Below are 20122 nucleotides of genomic sequence, written 5' to 3'. Positions count from 1 at the left end.
CACCGTGCTTCTACATCTGCATTGCTTGCAGTTTGGGGTTTTAGGCTGGGTTTCTGTATAGAACTTTGTGACATCGGCTGAGGTAAAAAGGACTTTATAAATACATTTGGTTGATATACATTGTTAACAGGAATAATTAACCCTTAAATAGTATTATTTTCAGCTAGGTATGAATGACATCTGTAAAATCTGTTTAAAGGAGTTAAAACTCATGTCTACTTACCTCTCCTTTGACCCTTTCCAGATCTGTCCTCAATAGCTCCAAGTCCCGCTTGAGGTTCTCAATCTGGATATCCCTGTGGACCAGAAGACATACAGCCTCTAACCTTTAAGATACACACACACACTGGCACACTACTAACTCAATTCACAAGAATATATCCAGACATGTCAGTTCAAAAAACATCCCCAGTTTACATATCCTTCCGTTTCAAACACACCAATGCTAAAATACCAATGACTAACCTGTCATCAAAACCACCATTGGCAGGTCCAAAGGTTTGATCAAATATGTCGAACTGCTAAAGGAAAAGTCAGAGAAGACGCATGAATGCTTATACAATCTACAGCCCAAATTAGTGGTACTTTAAAAAAAAAAAAAAAAAATAAGACATACACATCCAATGGGCCATAGCTGTGCCCTCAGAGGTCATGACCCAGTGGCCTATAAGTCGTACCTGTGGCACTGCCATGCTGGGCATGGTGACGTCACTGACATTGATCAGCGGTTCAGGGTCGTCATCGTCATCATCCACCTGCTCGGGCTCCTCCTCGTCTGGGATGACCACCACCGGCCTCGCATGCTTGGCCAGGGAAGCCGCATGCAGGAAGTTAGGAGGGGACTGGGGATGAACACACACAAATAAATAAGACAGGACTATAAACACAGATGGATCCACAATCTAGGAAGTGTGGTTGAGTCCCAATGCAGTATCTTTCCCCTACTATGTCGGTCTATGATCTTACTTCTGGCAGCTTGGGGATCTGGATGAGTCTCTTGAAGTACATCATGTCTCTGGCTTTGTTGAAGAAGGTCTTGAGGCTGTAAGGCAAATATTTCAATCACTGATCTGAATGATGCCACTATAATCTACGAGAACATAACATTTTCTAAACTGTGTAGTATTATTGCATCCCTAAAATAGAGGGGGATGTGTATGATGTGTATGACAGAATGAAATAAAACAAATAGAACCAAGTTTCACTTACTTAGCTAGCAAATGCAGCTAGATAGTTTAGCCTACTCAGAGGGATGCCATGTTACCTAGCTGGACTATCCAACAACACTGGAACTCTTCCATGTCAAGGTAAGCTTTTGATTTTACAAATGTATTGCCACTGGGGCCCGCCAGTGTTAGTGCTAAACTACTTACTGACTGTACACTAACGTTACTGCATGACTGTAGCGAATTTACTAACGTGTTAGTTCTATTAGCTATGTTGACTTTGACGTTACTTTAGCTAATATGGTGACAATGATGTATGCGGTGTAGCGGTTATAATATGGTTTGGCTTGGAAAGGAATGAACTGTGTTTACGTGTGACCAGCGGCATATTCATTCTGCCGAATCTATTGAAAAACTTTTCTTAAAACGAAAGCAAATGGAACGAAACTAATGACTACACCCTAGATCAGCTAGATGCAGGCAAGAGTGTTCAAGGTGGTATTGAATGTGTCACTATTCATAGGCTAGGTTGTAGCAACCTCATGATGGGTATAGGGAAAATGTGAGTATCACGTAACAGCCTAAACCTATCGATGTTACATTGAACTGGGTGAATAGAATATGAATGACAGTCATCCAATATGTTGTAATAGAAATAAGGCCATGCGCTCATAAACAGCACCGACCGCCACTGATGCCAAGGTATCCACTAACACATCAAGCTCCCTCTCTGCTTTCTTTCTGGGCTGATTACTATGTCACTGGTACACTATCTGAAATGCTCAGACTCAGCCCCTTCTCACTTTTACAGAGGTGTGTCCGACTGTGACGACATGATGATGACACATTACAATGGGTGGAAGCTGGGTGGTAGGCACCAGGATATTTGCAGTGACTCAGGGTAACAAGCCAGGGGGAGGGAAAGGCAGGATTGTGCTGCAGCCTCCCTGTTATACTGAGGCTCCCTTCCTCCCTCGCTTTTCTACCCCCTCATTTACTAGCAGCCTGAGCTCCTGGGTGACTTACCTGTGGAACTGGTCATGGAAACGATCACGATGTCCTTGCAGGGTGTCTGCTGGGAGACCTGAAATCCAGGACATGCAATAGACAAAGTCACAAAAAATACTTTGAAACAAGTTGAGTCTAATTAAGTTAGCAAAGCGTAGTTTAGAGCAAGTAGACACATGGAACTACTATTAAGAATACTTTGCATGATATCACAACATGCAAAGAATCACATTTGTGATCTCCAGTTATTTTCCTCTCATTGATTAAACCACCAACGGGACATTAAAAACTAACATCGTCGTTCAGTCTTGGCTGAACGACGATGTTCAGCCAAGGCGGCGCTCCTAGGAGCCGGGGACTTTAATGCAGGGAAACTTAAATCCATTTTACCAAATTTCTATCAGCATGTTAAATGTGCAACCAGAGGAAAAAGACCTCTGGACCACCTATACTCCACATTTGGCAAATCTGACCACAATTCTATTCTCCTGATTCCTGCTTACAAGCAAAAATTTAAGCAGGAAGCACCAGTGACTAGATCAATAAAAAAAGTGGTCAGATAAACAGATGCTACACTACAGGACAGTTTTTCTAGCACAGACTGGAATATGTTCCTGGATTCATCCGATGGCATTGAAGAGTACACCACATCCGTCATTGGCTTCATCAATAAGTGCATTGATGACGTCGCCCCCACAGTGACTGTACGTACATACCCCAACCAGAAGCCATGGATTACAGGCAACATCCACACTGACCTAAAGGCTAGAGCTGCCGCTGTCAAGGAGCAGGACTCTAACCCGGAAGCTTATAAGAAATCCTGCTATGCCCACCAACGAACCATGAAACAGGCAAAGCGTCAATACAGTACTAAGATCGAATCGTACTACACCGGATCTGACGCTCGTCCAGATGTGGCAGGGCTTGAAAACCATTACACGAGCCTACCAGAGAAGCTAAACTACTTATATGCTCGCTTCGAGGCTCATAACACTGAAACATGCATGAGGGCACCAGCTGTTCCGGAAGAATGTGATCACGCTTTCCGCAGCCGATGTGAGTAAGACCTTTAAAGAGGTCAACATTCACAAGGCCGCAGGGCCATACAGATTACCAGGACATGTACTGCGAGCATGCGCTGACCAACTGGCAAGTGTCTTCACTGACATTTTCAACCACTCCCTGCCCGAGTCTGTAATACCAACATGTTCTAAGCAGACCACCATAGTCCCTGTGTCCAAGAACACTAAGGTAACCTGCCTAAAGACTACCGACCCGTGGCACTCGTCTGTAGCTATGAAGTGCTTTGAAAGGCTGGTCATGGCTCACATCACCACCATCATCCCAGAAACCCACTCCAATTTGCATACCGCCCCAACAGATGATGCAAACTCTATTGCACTCAATACTGCCCTTTCCCACCTGGACAAAAGGAACACCTATGTGAGAATGCTATTCATTGACTACAGCTCAGCATTCAACACCATAGCGCCCTCAAAGCTCATCAATAAGCTAAAACACCTCCCTCTGCAACTGGATCCTGGACTTCCTGATGGGCCGCCCCCAGGTGGTAAGGGTAGGTAACAAATCCGCCACGCTGATCCTCAACACAGGTGCCCCTCAGGGGTGCGTGCTCAGTGCCCTCCTGTACTCCCTGTTCACTCATGACTGCACGGCCAGGCACGACTCCAACACCATCATTATATTTGCCGATGACAACAGTGGTAGGCCTGATCACTGACAACGACGAGACATCCTATAGGGAGGTCAGAGACCTGGCTGTGTGGTGCCAGGACAACAACCTCTCCCTCAACGTGATCAAGACAAAAGGATATGATTGTGGACTACAGGAAAAAGAGGACCGAGCACGCCCGCATTCTCATCGACGGGGCTGCAGGTTGAGAGCTTCAAGTTCCTTGGTGTCCACATCAACAACAAACTAACATGGTCCAAGCACACCAAGACAGTCGTGAAGAGGGCACGACAAAACCTATTCCCTCTCAGGAGACTGAAAAGATTTGGCATGGGTCCTCAGATCCTCAAAAGGTTCTACAGCTGCACCATCGAGAGCATCCTGACTGGTTGCATCACTGCCTGGTATGGCAACTGCTCAGCATCTGACCGCAAGGCACTACAGTGGGTAGTGTGAATGAACGGCTCAGTACATCACTGGGGCCAAGCTTCTTGCCATCCAGGACCTCTATACCAGGCGGTGACAGAAGGCCCTAAAAAATTGTCAAAGACTCCAGCCACCCTAGTCAGAAACTGTTCTCGCTGCTACCGCATGGCAAGCAGTACTGGAGAGTCTAGGTTCAAGAGGCTTCTAAACAGCTTCTACCCCCAAGCCATAAGACTCCTGAACATCTAGTCAAATGCATACCCAGACTATTTGCAGTGCCCCCCCCCCCCCCTTTACACCACTGCTACTCTCTGTTGTCATCTATGTAGTCACTTTAATAACTCTACCTACATGTACATACTACCTCAAATAACCGGTGCCCCCGCACTTTGACTCTGTATCTGTACCCCCCTGTATATAGTCTCACCATTGTTATTTCACTACTGCTCTTTAATTACTTGCTACTTTTCTCTTATTCTTATCTGTATTTTTTTTAAACTGCATTGTTGGTTAGGGGCTCGTAAGTAAGCATTTCACTGTAAGGTTTACACCTGTTGTATTCGGCGCATGTGACTAATACAATTTGATGTTACAGTACATGTTGAAAAATATGTCATGCAGTTGAGATTAAGATGCCAACGTACAAGCGTGCAGCTTGAAGAGCAGCTTGACGGTGAAGTGGTAGAGGTGACTGCAGTCCTGAATGACCTGGATGAGGGGGGACAGGCGACACTGGCCTGACGTCAGCGTAGAGATGGCAATGGACGTGTTGAGCTGCCGGATCACTGCAGATCACACGCCAATGTATAACACATAAACACCACAATAAACAAACAATCTTTAAATGGGGAGGATTTGGTATCGCTGTCTTGCTTGGGTAAAACACCTTTCACTGTCACTAGTTCAGAAATACAGCACTTGGACAATGGCTCAGACATTTATGAATCACCCACTCTGTGGGTGGAAAACAGTTATCAGCAGATCTAGCAGTAGTGTGGGTAGATGTGTGAAAGCACAAGGCGGTTAGGAGCTCCCATGTTTCCTGAGTACAAGGTGCCCAGTTAGTCACGGAGGCAGGCAGGGTTGTTTACAGTTGTAGGGTTTGTTTATACTTGTTCAGGATCACAGGCTGTGACAACATCCTGCAGGGCAGGGAGGTGCATGATGCAATTACAGCCAATCAGAAGAAAAACAAGGAATGTCCTCTAATAGCAAACATTTATAACCTATTTATAGGGTTTTGGTGAAATTACATGAGGGCCCTAATCATACTAAACAAAAAGTGGTTTAGAAATGTGTTTCCCTTAACTTTTGGGGGGGATTAACTCACTCCAACAGCAGAACAAGTGTGTGCTCACAAGTCTCTATTTAACTGGCCACTATCCTGTCCCTATTCCATTTCAGGCACACAAACAGTTTATGGAAACAGACCACAGCCCTATACCTCAGGTTACCCATTCTTTGAGAGGTGGAGGTAGGTAGCTAGGGGAGAAGCGGAGGATTCTCACCTGTCTCAGCTAGCCTCAGCTCTGTATCCAGGTAATCAAACACTTCCACAGTGAGCTGGAACCTGCAGGAGTGAAGTCGATACCCCCTTAGTAACACAAGGCTAATGGCTCCCTTAAGAAAAGAGCAGCTGGTTCTCTCCCTTGTCTCCACAGTTCTCCATCTCTACTTAAAATGGCAACAAAATGGTATGATGGCTTCCTTTTAATCAGAAAGCATGTTAAGTTTATATTTTATATCAATAATTTACTTCACTTGAGCTATGTCAATTAAATGTATTCACATTTGTATGACGTCCCTGTATGATATTCTGATAACTCCTTAACAGGAGAGGGAGTGCACCGTTAGAGTGCCAGGGATGTGTGGAGACTGTAGAGGGAGGAGTAAAGGAGAAGAGAACACACTCACACATTATTGATGTCTGTTCCTGCAACGCGCTCCAGAACCTCATCTGTTACTTCTAGGTTGGCTCGGATTTCAGAATGCTGCACAGAAGACAAAAGGATCGCAAAAATGATCCAACAATTCTTGTACATAATTTCTCAAGGATGGTACAACATTAGAAATATCTAATGATCTCACATGTAAATCATTTCAAATGGCATACATTGTTTGTTTAATTAGGTGTCATTTTGTGAAAGCACTTGTGGCAATGCATACAGTGGAAAGATTAGCCAATGTCTTCTTATGGTAAAGCATGCAGTCCCCCAAAATTGTAGAGCAGGGGTGTCAACTCATTTTGGCCGCAGGCCTTATTTCAGTTTTCACCGAGGTCTGAAGGGCCGCACATAAAAAGGATTATATTCCCTCGCTGTCAAAATGTACAGAAAACAGTTCTCTACCCATTGCTTTTGGAATTATCGATGCTACCTGACTGTCTAGCTTTCGTTTTGATGACTTTCATCAAGTTGGACAGAGTGAAGAGACAAAGGTCCATTATCATCTATAGACAGTTTTGATTTGGTTTTAGTCATTTCAATGTGGATTGAGATTGTTGTTTCCCGGAATTTTTATATACATTTTTTAAATACGCAAACCACCCGTGGGCTGGATTGAATGGGCTCGGATCCGGCCCGCGAGCCTAGAGTTTGACACGTGCTATAGAGCAGGGGTATTTTAACTATTACTCAACGAGGTCAGGAGCCTGCTGGTTTTCTGTTCGACCTGATAATTCATTGCACCCACCTGGTGTCCCAGTTCTAAATCAGTCTGTGATTTGAGGGAACAATGAAAAAACACAGTGGAACTGGCTTTGAGGTCCAGAGTTGAGTTTGAGGGCTATAGAGGTTAGGCTTACCTTCACGTGGAACTCCATCTTCGTGCAGAGGAGCTTAGCATACAGAGCCACCAGCTGGCCATATCTGTCATGAAGGTTGCCCTGGAAACAAGAGTGAGCGAGCAACAAGCATTAAGCTGTGCTTTATTTGAACACAGCAAGAAAAACCTCCCATTCTAGCCTTTCCTCTCTAATCTGCAGCAGACAGATTAACCCTGCCTGCACAGGAAGCACAATTACTGTATGAGTGGGAAGATGATGTTTGAAAAGAGGATTTCAAAACATGTCCTGCATTTTTCCCTAAACTAAATCATTAAAGCAAGGGATTTTTCCCCATTTCAAGCCATCTGACATTACATTTCTTCGCCCAAATGTATTCAAACTATTCAAGCACCCCTTAACAAAAACACAGCACAATCTCCAGACTCACCCATAGTTGCCCTGTTTCAACTATGTTACTGTGATGTCTCATGCAGTCCTGAAGGCTCTGGAGGGCAAAAAAGGGATAGATAAGGTCAATTCAATAACAGTATTGAAACAGTCACTCAATAATGTTCAATTATACAATTAACATTTCACCATTAAGCTAATTTGACTGGACTAATTACGGCCTGAGGTCCGCATAAAAACCTCCATGCTTGGGCCTCCCGAGTGGCGCAGTGGTCTAAGGCACCGCATTGCAGTGCTTGGGGCGTTACTACACACCCGGGTTCATTCCCGAGCTGTGCCACAACCCAGTCCCATAGGACGGTGCACAATTGGCCCAGTATCGTCCGGGTTAGGGGAGGGTTTGGCCGGTGGGGCTTAAACTTGGCTCATCGTACTCTAGCGATTCCTTTTGGTGGGCCAGGTACCTGCAGGCTGACCCCAGTCACCAGTTGAATGGTGTTTCCTCTGACACATTGGTGCGGCTGGCTTCTGGGTTAAGCTAGCGGGTGTTAAGGAGCGAGGTTTGGCAGGTCACGTTTCGCAGGATGCATGACTCCACCTTGGCCTCTCCCGAGCCCATTAGGGAGTTACAGCGATGAGTGAGTTCGTGAGCTCTGCTCAAAGCAATATTGCATGTTTTTTTTTATATATACTATAGGCTACCAATTATGCAATATTTTCATCTAAGGTCTGTCTCAAATTTTCCACCTAAAACCTGCACATGTATTTTCCTTCTATCTATCTATATCTATATCTATATCTATATATATATATATATATATATATATATATATATATATATATATATATAAATAAATAAACAGAACCGCAGTTGTACTAGAGTGTATAGAGCAGAGAGCAGGTCTTACGTTTTGGTGGCCATCCCGCAGCACTTTGTGCACTACGTGGCAGAACTTCCAGCTGAGAATGGAGTTGCTGGACAAAGGGAGGCCCAAGGCATAGGACCAGAAAGTAAAGGCTCCCTTCTCTCTGTGGGTCCCCAGAATGATCCCTGTAGGGCCGTCAAGGAAGAGCCAAGAAGCAAAACACAAAGCCAAAATAATACCTCTCGTTCCCTCACATATTCTTTCATTTTCTCTTGCACGATGATAAAAATCACAGTATTTCCAATCTAAGGAGATTAAAATAAGCAATGTTTCCATCGATGCCTGCAACAGTAAAATATACTAGGTGGATGTATAGCCTACATGATGGCAAATGTCAACTCTAAAAAGCAATTACCTTCTACAGTACATTAACTCAACAACTTGAGTGGTTAAAAACAGCCCAGTTGGAATACAGTGGGTTATCAGGCGTACAAAGTTTGGAGCAAATAATAGCAAAAGGTTCGCTGTTTCCAGTTTGGGGTTATATTGAAGGATACGGCGTGCATGTTTCTCTTTCACAGGCGCCTCGTTGGAGTTGATGGCTTTGCTGATGCTGCTGAGCTGGAGGAGAGAGTAGAGAGAGAACAGGTTCAGGTCATAAGTCACTATGGCTACCGAACTACCACTCAGTGACAAAACAAAAACACATTTTAAATGGGAGCTAGATTGAACTTGAGTACAAGACAATCCAAAATGTGGAATTAATAAAAAAAGAGTGCCATTTCTATAAACAAAATCAAATGTCAAACAAGACACTTGAATAATGAACTAGCACCTTATACAAATAAAAGCCATTCTGATCATCCCTTTACCTGGTTTAATTTTAGGGCCACACCACCATGCCAATCTTTATGTCCCCGGTTAGTGTACAGTATATTCATGTACAGAATAGTCAGATGACCCAGGAGAGAGGGAGTGATAGGTTGTGTTCACTAGATGTGTGATCAGCAAGTCTCCACACACCCATACTATCAGGTGGAGTGGTAGCAGTTGACAAGGCAACCCTTGTTTCAACATCACAGAGGGAGGGAGTAGTCTTTTAAACACAACAAAGGCTACTGATAAGCCATAGTGTGTTATGAAATACAAGGCCAGAGAAGAGTTGTACTGGAGATGCTGAGAATACAGCAGATTGCATTGTGACAGAATCAGAAAAATGATTGTGTATGTTTACATGCAGAGGCTCGTGTAATAAGGGTTCAATAACCCCTCTGTTTTTCCTTCATTAGGCTACCGTGAGTAAAGTAGACTGAACAAGCCCATAGGCTTCTGTTCCATTTACTTTGGTGTGTGCATTTTTTTTAAACGCATGCTTACAGCATTCCAAACGTAATTGCCGGATCCCTGCATTAGAGGAATTACAATACCTGTCAAAATGAGCACTCTTATCAGTTGAAACCCTACATGCTACCAAAACACTACATGCATCAGGGCAACCTATCTACATGTTATGTTGTCGATAATGACAATGGAGGAAAGAGACATGTCGTCACCAGCAACACAGAGCAAGTGTCCTGGCCCTCGGGAAACTAGGCTAACAGGTAGAACAAGTCCAAGTGAACAGAGGGAGGAAGGGAGAGAAGCAGATCGTCAGAGCTAGGTCTCAACACTTTCCTCAATGTGGTTATGTACACTACATAGGCTTGGCCCGTCACTGATAAAGGCATAGTTAGTAACGCTAGAGGATAAGGGAACGCTCTGAATCCAAAACATGACAAGCATATTGTGACCTCTGATAGAAATAACAGTGTGTTTTTAGCCAGTCTTATCATAGTAACCCTCAGTCTAAACTTGTCCTTACATAAGATCTGCATTGAATCTTCAACCGTTCTGAGAACAAGCTATATTTTGCCTGACCCATACAGACCCACTGAAGACTAGCGCTACCGATTGTAATTAATAAATGAGGGAAATAAGTGTAAAATATCACATTTCTCTAGCCGACTAGTTCAGATAATCCTGTCACATATCTCCAGACTCGACGGCGGGTAGGAGCAAGCGCAACAAATAATGGACTACCATAGCATTCCTCACAACACAAGAACACAGAAGCATTGGCCAATAGCTCCTCATTCTGAGACCACAGCAGGTGAAAAGGACAAGATGATGATGGAGGAGGTCAAAAGCTCTGCAGCCCCTGCTCACTCACAGCCTGTTCCATTTCAGTTCAACTAATTACATAACTGACTAATCCAGTTTGCAGTAACATGCATGAGCTGTTATGGTTCATTTATACAGATTCTCTGGTACTATCCCAGCCTCTCTCTCACCCCACTTTCCCCTCAATAACCCACCACCCACAGAAAAGAGACAATGGTATGCTACACTGTGCAGGGGCAAATGTATGGCTGTATCTTCAGTGCTAGTCAAAAGTTTGGACACCCCTACTCATTTAAGGGGTTTTATTTATTTTTACTATTTTCTACATTGTAGAACAATCATGAAGACATCAACACGTGGAATCATGTAGTAACCAAAGAAAGTGTTAAAACAAATCTAAATAGATTTTAGATTCTTCAAAGCCACCCTTTTGCTTGATGACAGCTTTGCACACTTGGCATTTTCTCAACCAGCTTCACCTGGAATGCTTTTCCAACAGTCTTGAAGGAGTTCCCAAATATGCTGAGCACTTGTTGGCTGCTTTTCCTTCTCTGCAGTCCAACTCATCCGAAACCATCTCAATTGGGTTGAGGTCAGGTGATTGTGGAGGCCAGGTCATCTGATGCAGCACTCCATGGCTCTCCTTCTTGGTCAAATAGCCCTTACACAGCCAGGTGGTGTGTTTTGGGTCATTGTCCTGTTAAAAAACAAATGATAGTGGGACTAAGTGCAAACCAGATGGGATGGTGTATCGCTGCAGAATGCTGTGGTAGCCATGTTGGTTAAGTGTGCCTTGAATTCTAAATAAATCACTGACAGTGTCATCAGCCAAACACACCCACACCATGACATCACCACTTCCATGCTTCACGCTGGGAACTACACATGGAGATCATCCGTCCACCTACTCTGTTTCTCACAAAGACACGGCAGTTAGAACCAAAAATCTCACATTTGGACTCATCAGACCACTGGTCAGATTTCCACTGGTCGAATGTCCAATGCTCGCGTTTCTTAGGCCAAGCAAGTCTCTTCTTCGTATTGGTGTCCTTTTAGTAATGGTTTCTTGCAATTCGACCATGAAGGCCTGATCCACGCGGTCTCCTCTGAACAGCTGATGTTGAGATGTGTCTGAAGCATTTATTTGGGCTGCAATTTCTGAGGCAGAGGCAACTCTGGGTCTTCCTTCCTTTCCTGTGGTGGTCTGAAGTTCTTGAAATGTTCCCGGATTGACTGACCTTCATGTCTTAAAGTAATGATGGACTGTCGTTTCTCTTTGCTTATTTCAGCTGTTCTTGCCATAATATGGACTTGGTCTTTTACCAAATAGGGCTATCTTCTGTATACCACCCTTACCTTGTCACAACAACTGATTGGCTCAAATGCATTAAGAAGGAAAGAAATTCCACAAATTAACTTTTAACAAGGCACACCTATTAACCTCTTTGGGCTGGGGGTCAGTATTTTCACGTTCGGACGAAAAGCGTGCCCAGAGTAAACTGCCTGCTACTCAGGCCCAGAAGCTAAAGATATGTATATTATTAGTAGATTTGGATAGAAAACACTCTGAAGTTTCTAAAACTGTTTGAATGATGTCTGAGTACAACAGAACTCATATGGCAGGCGAAAACCTGAGAAAAATCCAACCAGGAAGTGGGAAATCTGAGGTTTGTAGTTTTTCAAGTCATTGCCTATCCAATATACAGTGTACATTTGGTCAGATTGCACTTCCTACGGCTTCCACTAGATGTCAACAGTCTTTAGAAGTTGTTTCGGGCTTCTATTGTGAAAGGGGAGCGAATAAGAGCACTCTAAGCAGATGGCCCAGGTGAACGCCTTTAGTTTAGTCACGCACGCGGCCGTAACTAAAATAATGGCCGACTGCCAGACACCTGACTGAAAAAGCTCTTATTCGCTCCCCATTAGCATCAGAAGCCTGAAACAATGTTCTAAAGACTGTTGACATCTAGTGGAAGCCGTGGGAAGTGCAATATGACCCCATATTGTTCCTGGCTGTTGTCAGCCAGCTTTCGTCCCACATATCCCAGAGAGGTTAATTGAAATGCATTCCAGATGACTACCTCATGTAGCTGGTTGAGACAATGCCAAGAATGTATAAAGCTGTCATCAAGGCAAAGGGTGGCTACTTTGAAGAATTTCAAATATATTTTGATTTGTTTAACACTTTTTTGGTTACTACATGCTTCCATTTGTGTTATTTCAAAGTTTTGATGTCTTCACGATTGTTCCACAATGTAGAAAATAGTAAAAAAAACAAAAAAAAACCTTGAATGAGTACGTGTGTCCAAACTTTTGACTGGTACTGCACACACACACACACACACAGTTAGCCACTCAATCGCAAAAGAATGCCACAAACACAGGCTCAAACAGACCAACACATATTTTTACTTCACCCTCTGGCTGTATATACACAGTGATATACATTCACTCACTCTGGTATTTACATGACATTTCTTCCTAGAATGCACACATACATCTTATCGTAAACACAGGGAGGGAGGAATACAATCCTCACATTTATCGGATATCCGAGGCAGGCCTGTCAAGATTGGCCAGCAATCCCACAAATGCATAAAGACTTCATTTAGTTAGTGAAACTCTGGAGACACCACAACCTACCAACCTCCCCCTCTACCAAAACACATAGTCACTAAACAAAGCACAGAGGGGCTACTGTGCGCTTAAGGGGACCACTCAGAGCAGGGGTAGAGTTGGAGAAAAAAAAGAGTAAGAGAGGGGTGTCCTGGTTAATGAAGAACCCTTCTTGTGGGGCTACTGCTAGTGCTAGCCCCCTTGGCTTAGGGGGCCAGAGCAAGTGGTGGGTTGGATTAGGGATGGACAAGGTTATTTGAATATCCGAACAGACGTTAGTATTCGATAACTTGGGAGAGTATACTTAGCTTTGTCTAAAATGAAATGTGACATTGCTACATAGCCTACAAGGATAGACCATTACACTCATCATTTTTATAAAACAGTTTTATGACAGTTATGAGTGTGCCCCATAAAAAAGATGCACTGGTTGCCTACACAAGTTTCACGTGTAGCTAATTGTTATTGTCATCAATCAAAGTGGTGCTACAGTCAGAGGTTCCATGTGTAGCAAGTGAAGTGCAGTGGTGGAAAAAGTACCCAACAGTCATACTTAAAGATACCTTAATAGAAAATCACTCAAGTAAAAGTAAGTCACCCAGTAAAATAGTACTTGAGTAAAAGTCTAAAAGTATTTGGTTTTAAATATACTTAAGTAACAAAAGTAAATGTAATTTCTAAAATACGCTTAAGTATCAAACGTATAAATCATTACACATTCCTTATATTAAGCAAACCAGATGGCACCATTCTTGTTTTTATATTTACGAATATAACTACACTCCAACACTCAGACATCATTTACAAACAAAACATTTGTGTTTAGTGAGTCCGCCAGGTCAGAGGCAGTAGAGATGTTCTCTTGATGTTGATAAGTGTGAGAATACGACAATTTTCCTGTCCTGCTAAGCAATCGTACTTTTGGGTGTCAGAGAAAATGTATGGAGTAAAAAGTACATTATTTTCTTTAGGAATGTTGTGGAGTAAAAGTTGTCAAAAATACAAAAAAATAGTCAAGTCCAGATACCCCCCAAAAATTCTTGAGTACTTCACACCACTGGTGAAGTGGGAGATTTCTAATCAATGCCGAATGGAATTAAAATTACAGAATTGGCTAACTGAGAAGGAGTAGGCTACAATGATCAACCATGAATGGAGTTGTCTTAGACATTGGACAGGGAAGCACAGCAAAATAGCCTCAATTAGCCTTGCTACTTTAGCTAGCTAGCTTCTTTACAATGATTTGATTCAGTCAAGACAGGTACTACCAGATGGTATGATAGCTAAGGTATGGCAGCAAAAAATTTGTCTAACTGGAGCGAGTCATTTTTGCTACTTTCTTCCTCCTTCCATGCCACAGACTGTCACATTGCCCCCTGCTCCTTTTGCCCCTCCCCCACCCCCCTGCTGAAACAAAATGAAGTTGAAAAAAATATATTTTATTTAAAAAATGTATTTCGACTATCCGGATATCCAAAACAATATCATGAATACTGAAATAATTTCAAAATGCCCATCCCTAGGTTGGAGGGGTGCTTGACAATGAGGGGTTTGTGGGAGGAGGAAGGCCCGTCAGCTGGGGTAGAAGATTGGATTTGATGGGGGCCACATTCTGGCACACAGCGCCTGGCACAGAGGCCTCAACAGATGGCCATAGAGCAGCATGGCTGCAGGGAGGCTCCATAATACATTCAAACTGACTGTCACTCAGAGGAGAGATCGAGACGGGGGGTAAGGGAGTGTGTGGGAGAAAGGAAGCAAGAGGGAAGGGGGATCATTGTTACACTAACCTGATCAGAGACTGCTTACAGTGCATAGTCCAGTAAAGTGTAAGCAATGCAATTTACAGAACTGCTTGAAGTCTAGAATTGAAGGTTGGCAATGTCACAAACCAACAAAAGACCTACCCTGTCTCCCACTGGGACACTCCCTCAATTTACTCCCTCATTCATACAAAGAAACAAATACCATTAAACAGTGGTGTAAAGTACTTAAAGGACAATTCCATCCCAAAACAATGTTCTGGTATTTGTTTCATTAGTCCATTGTTGACATAGTCCCAAAATGTTTCCTTGTCAGCAATCAAGTTAAGATATGTTTCAAGGTAACTTTCAAAATACAGAAATCTTCCCCTTATGATGCAAAATGCATGCTTAATATAAGGAATGTGAAATTATTACCACTTTTTCTTTTGATAATAAATCATATTTTAGCAATTACACTTACTTCCAATACTTAAGTATATTTAAAAACAAATACTTCTAAACTTTTGCTCAAGTACAATTTTACTGGGTGACTTTCACTTGAGTCATTTTCTATTAAAAAAGGTCTCTTTACTTTTACTCAAGTATGACTTTTTCCACCACTGCCATTGAAACGTTCAAACAGCAATGCTTTAAGAAGGTCAGGAAGGTGTACATTCATCTGGTTGGCCACAGGAGAAAATAGACTTAACTATGATCTAAGTGGGCCACAGACAGTCTGACGCTATTTAGCTGTTCGACAGATACAACATTGAACCTGGACCCAAAACATAAGTCTTAATCCCCCAATTGAGGGAGAGGTAGTTGTAGGGAGAGAGAGGGAGTGATGAGCCCAGCCTAATCCCTGAACTCACACCACACACACACACACACACTGATTCAACCCTCCCATCCCGGTTCCCTCCTTTCTTACCTTGTCATCTTCTCCCTTCTTGCCTTTCAACAGTGTGTCTATGTGCTTGGACATCACTGCCAGGAAGACTATAGCTGGCAGACACAGCAGCAACACGTCTAGTGTACTCCACACTGGGCAGTCAGTCAGGTGCCCTGCACTGACTAGTTATTGCAGTTCTTTATCAGCTTAATTCAACAATCTGTTGCTGTCGCTCTGGTTGTCAAGGTCAGACACATACCCAAGCACCGCACAACTGCCACTATTAATGCTGTTAAACTAGTGTAAACACACTACTAATGAGGCTGAACGCATTGTCTGGTTATGTTAGCATTAACTAGTCTAGCACTAATTCACTGGGAGTGGTGAGAAGCAGAGTAAGGTGCTGATGATAGCAAGAGGTCAACTCAGTCACCAACAAATTGCAGTTCAAATGCATCAAGGAATACATTGAATTTCTCCTTTATCCAACACTACATTGTTTGGAGGCAAACAGGAAACTGGATAGAGGAATTTGGGGTGTTTAGATAAGTTGTTATATAAAACCACTTTGATTGTGAAAACAGACTTCACTGTTATCACTTGGAAAGATTATCGACATAAAAAAAGTGAAATTTCAACAAGTTTGAATTATCATTCTCACAACATCAAATACTAGCTGTTTTCATAGAACACCCTTTTAATGGCTATTCTGGAAACCTGCTGGAAATGTCCCCATTGTGTTCAATTTCTCCTTGTCTCCTGCTTTGCCTCCCAGGCAGCACAACAATAGCTGGCTCAGTCACTTACAGTGTTGATACAGACAGAAACCTGAGCCGCAACTGGACTAGCCCTTCCTGCCTTTGATGAAATGACTTTGTCCTCGCCCCTGCTGCTTCTTCTCCTTAGCCTGACATCCTACACGGATATCTTGGTGACAAAATTGAAGATTTCGACAGTGGACACAAATGACTTGCCATTGCTTCAAACCCTCCTACAGTAGTTGGATATTAAGGGGAGTGTTCTGTGCTGTAGAGACACTTCATCTCTCGGACAACAAGCCTGTGAGATTGAGAGGTGGTTTGGGTTAGGTCTTGCACACACCCACTCAAGGGAGGCAGAAGTCTAATACTGCCACCCTGGCAGGTAGCCTAGTGGTTAGTGTTGGACTAGTAACCGAAAGGTTGCAAGATCAAAACCCTGAGCTGACAAGGTAAAAATCTGTCGTTCTGCCCCTGAACAAGGCAGTTAACCCACTGTTACTAGGCCGTCATTGAAAATAAGAATGTGTTCTTAACTGACTTGCCTAGTTAAATAAAGATAAAATAAATAATGACCATAAGCAAAATGTTTGAATGCTTTGCTGTTCTCAGAGGCCTAGAGAAAGGCTGTGTTTACACTCAGCCGCTCCCTTCCCCCAGCCCTCTCTCATGGGCACTGAGGCATCTGAAATGATGGAGAGCCAACTCTCTCACACACACCCACACACACACACAGTGAGTGTGTGAACAACAGGTGCTTTGTGGGACATCTGACCTTGGTAGGGAGGTCAACACAGATAAAGCTAAAGAGGAATGGGGTGCAACATTAGACCTACAGTAGACCCCAGAATCAGCAGAATTCTACAGGTCAATGGCAAGAACTAGATCCATCATGTAATGCAGTATTGAATGAATAGCAAGTATAGCAGTGCCTTCTTATATCTTTCCAGTTACGTACCTTTGATGACTGGGATAGAGCTACACTATTGTGCTGTACATTAGGCTAGACTTGTTAACTGTCAAAGTAGCATACAGAAACCAAATTTGGGAGGGGGGTCAGTAAGCCAAGCACACAGACTTCAGGCAGCTTTATATGGATGGTAAAGTACTGCAGCACAGCAACTCTGCAGCACCCTCTATGGAAAGACAATATGGTGGAGCTGCCTGTCCTTGGAATTGAGTTGAGTACCTGGACATTGTAGCATGTTACATAACGGTCTCTACATTTGCACTGTCATATCAGGAGTTGACTGTCACAAGCTGACAGTTAACTGAGACAGGTCAAGTAGACTATAGATTGGGAAGGAAAAACAAGGCTAACTCAGGACAGCAGTACAAAGGGCCTGACTAATGTCTGGACATAATGCCAGTCACTGTTTGGGTGTAACATCTGTCAGGTTCTCATGTCTATGGCAGCGCTGACCAGCGCATGTGCCAAGGGCATGTGACTGCGCCTCTGATATGATCTGACCTGCTTATCTTTGCCGGATTTAAACATTCAGTTTACAATGCAGTCAAAGGGACCACACAATCTCTCTCTCCCACTCCTTCCTCCATCCAGCCAGCCAAAGGAATTGGTTTCCTCTTTCTCATTGATTCAGTTTAGTATCATCACTGCCTAACTTTGTCTGGCTGACCTTGTGTGAATATAATAGGCTCTGTATTTTTGCATCAATGAAAGGCACAAGGAGATGGCAGAGATTTCTCTTGCCTCACGCCAGGGTCACAATGTGTTGACAGTTTTCTTTCTGCTGGTTGTCTAGTCATTTCCGATAGAGGAGACCAGCAGTTTACAATGTTATTTCAACTTCGGTTCTGCATTTGCCATTTGTTGATCCATCCACAGGAAGTTAATTTCAAACCTACTTCGTACTATTTCAATACACTAAGAGCAAGGAAGTCAGGACAAGGTAGCCAAACAAAACCTTCTAGTTTAACATGATAGGCTTTATATTAAGAGCCAGGACTTCACTGAGAGGCAGACACTCATTTAAAGGATTCAATGTATTGCCAATTAGCTCCCTGGTAGTAAGTAAATGACACTGAAGCCAGAAAAATAAAATAAAAAGGTAAAAATACAAATTATTTTCTAAAATGTTTCAACAAAAAAGGTCTACCACTGATGATGTCATAAACATGACCTATAGCTCCCAGACTGTGTGAAGGAGTGTCCTTTTCTAAGAAATTCTTTGGAAATAGATGATTATTCATTGGTGGTTGATGGTAATGGTGATGATACAGTTAAAAGTTATGGACAGTAAGACATCTCTATCCAAAAATGCATACATAGCTGATCAATGTAAAGTTATTAGGCCTAAATCTCAAGAGAGGTCATTTATTCTCCGGTTTGCAATCAAATATTTATCACAGACAACCACAGGGACTAACAGCTGATCCAATGGCATACGGGACTTTCCATTAGCCTCTAAATTAAAATCGTCAACATATTTACTGTGAGTAATGTTTCTACCATCCGGGGTCCCATAGGCCTATCAAATTAGGAACTCAGGTGATGGGCCAGGTGCGGATTTTGCATCAAAACGTTTTCAATAGGAGCAGCATATTACAGTTCACAAGCTAACGTTCTTATTTTCGTGTGCGCAAATAACAAATACGTTCGATAAATTAAAGGCCTCACATGCTATTTGAAACACTGTTTGTTATCATAAAGCACCTAAACAAACAGCTATGAACCGCAAATTCTACCACCGCCACCAGGGTATTCATATTTACCTGCTGCTTATCAAAATGTTCCCTCTCAGCACCTAAATTCGTTTCGATCCTTTTGGTTTTCACCCTTGAAGGCACCTGTCGTATGGAATTCATCCTCACGGCTTGGCACCCGGCGAAATTCTTACTGGATCTTCGACGATATGGAATGTTTGTAACAAATACCCGCTATTGACGAAAATTGTCGATTATAAAGCAGTCAAAGTAAGACACTCCTTGTCGTTTTTGGTAGATGCAACGCGCGAACAACCGGTTCGGCGTCCACGAGTGGCATTTGTAGGCAGCGAACTCAATGGCGAGATCACAGCCAGAGGAGGAAAACGCGAAATGAAGGCTGTTTGCTGTACGTGGAGCCTCGTCTACCGAAGGATAGTACAGTAGATCACACATAGCAAAGCGGGGGGAGCCCATGCGCCAGGGAAGCTGTTGACGTCACTCATGCAGTACTGAAAGGACAGGATTATTTTCTACTCCACCTAAAACGTTGTTATAAAGGCTATAGAGCTTTTGTTACGGTATAGCAGGCTACCTACCGTTCAGAACCAGCATTTCCCCATATAGAAAATATTTTTAAATAGTTCAATGCATTATTTGTTGCATGCTTGCTAAGATCATATTTTATTATGATAATAAAGAAAACAATCTGGATGAGGTGAAATTGATGTATTTTTTCCACCACTACAGTGCAATCCATTATCCATCTGATTTTGTGCTTTTGCCTGTATTATGATAGTAACCACAAAGGAAGGGACTACAGGCTGGATAATGGCGCATATGGCCTAATACAATGCTTTTTGGCCTTACAAGGTGCAATGGGCTAATTGAGGTGCTTGGAACAGAGCAATGTATGCTTGCCATGTAGCCAACAACGCTCTTCAGGCATGGCCACA

The 20122-nt window shown here is 43.0% G+C and overlaps 1 protein-coding gene across 3 annotated transcripts in view; it reads right to left on the bottom strand.

The window, feature by feature from the left end:
- hip1rb (huntingtin interacting protein 1 related b) overlaps positions 1-19702 on the bottom strand; it is a 36726-nt gene extending 17024 nt beyond the window's left edge. The window contains exons 1-13 of one of the 3 annotated variants that reach the window (XM_029762974.1): positions 19236-19702; positions 8889-8952; positions 8374-8516; positions 7506-7562; positions 7097-7177; positions 6208-6284; positions 5802-5863; positions 4938-5078; positions 2193-2250; positions 967-1042; positions 678-842; positions 466-518; positions 224-296 (exon numbers count right to left, since the gene is read on the bottom strand). In XM_029762974.1, coding sequence (XP_029618834.1) covers positions 224-296; positions 466-518; positions 678-842; positions 967-1042; positions 2193-2250; positions 4938-5078; positions 5802-5863; positions 6208-6284; positions 7097-7177; positions 7506-7562; positions 8374-8516; positions 8889-8952; positions 19236-19328 — 1143 coding nt within the window. In that variant the 5' untranslated portion in view covers positions 19329-19702. Of the gene's footprint in view, positions 1-223; positions 297-465; positions 522-677; positions 843-966; positions 1043-2192; positions 2251-4937; positions 5079-5801; positions 5864-6207; positions 6285-7096; positions 7178-7505; positions 7563-8373; positions 8517-8888; positions 8953-15783; positions 16041-19235 lie in introns of those variants that run through there. The other 2 variants (XM_029762973.1, XM_029762975.1) reach the window with 2 other exon arrangements.
- Between the last annotated feature and the right edge of the window lie 420 nt (positions 19703-20122).

The sequence above is a fragment of the Salmo trutta genome, chromosome 9, assembly GCF_901001165.1.
Source record: "Salmo trutta chromosome 9, fSalTru1.1, whole genome shotgun sequence".
Classification (NCBI taxonomy): Eukaryota; Metazoa; Chordata; class Actinopteri; order Salmoniformes; family Salmonidae; genus Salmo; species Salmo trutta.
This window is presented reverse-complemented; position numbering and strand designations above follow the sequence as displayed.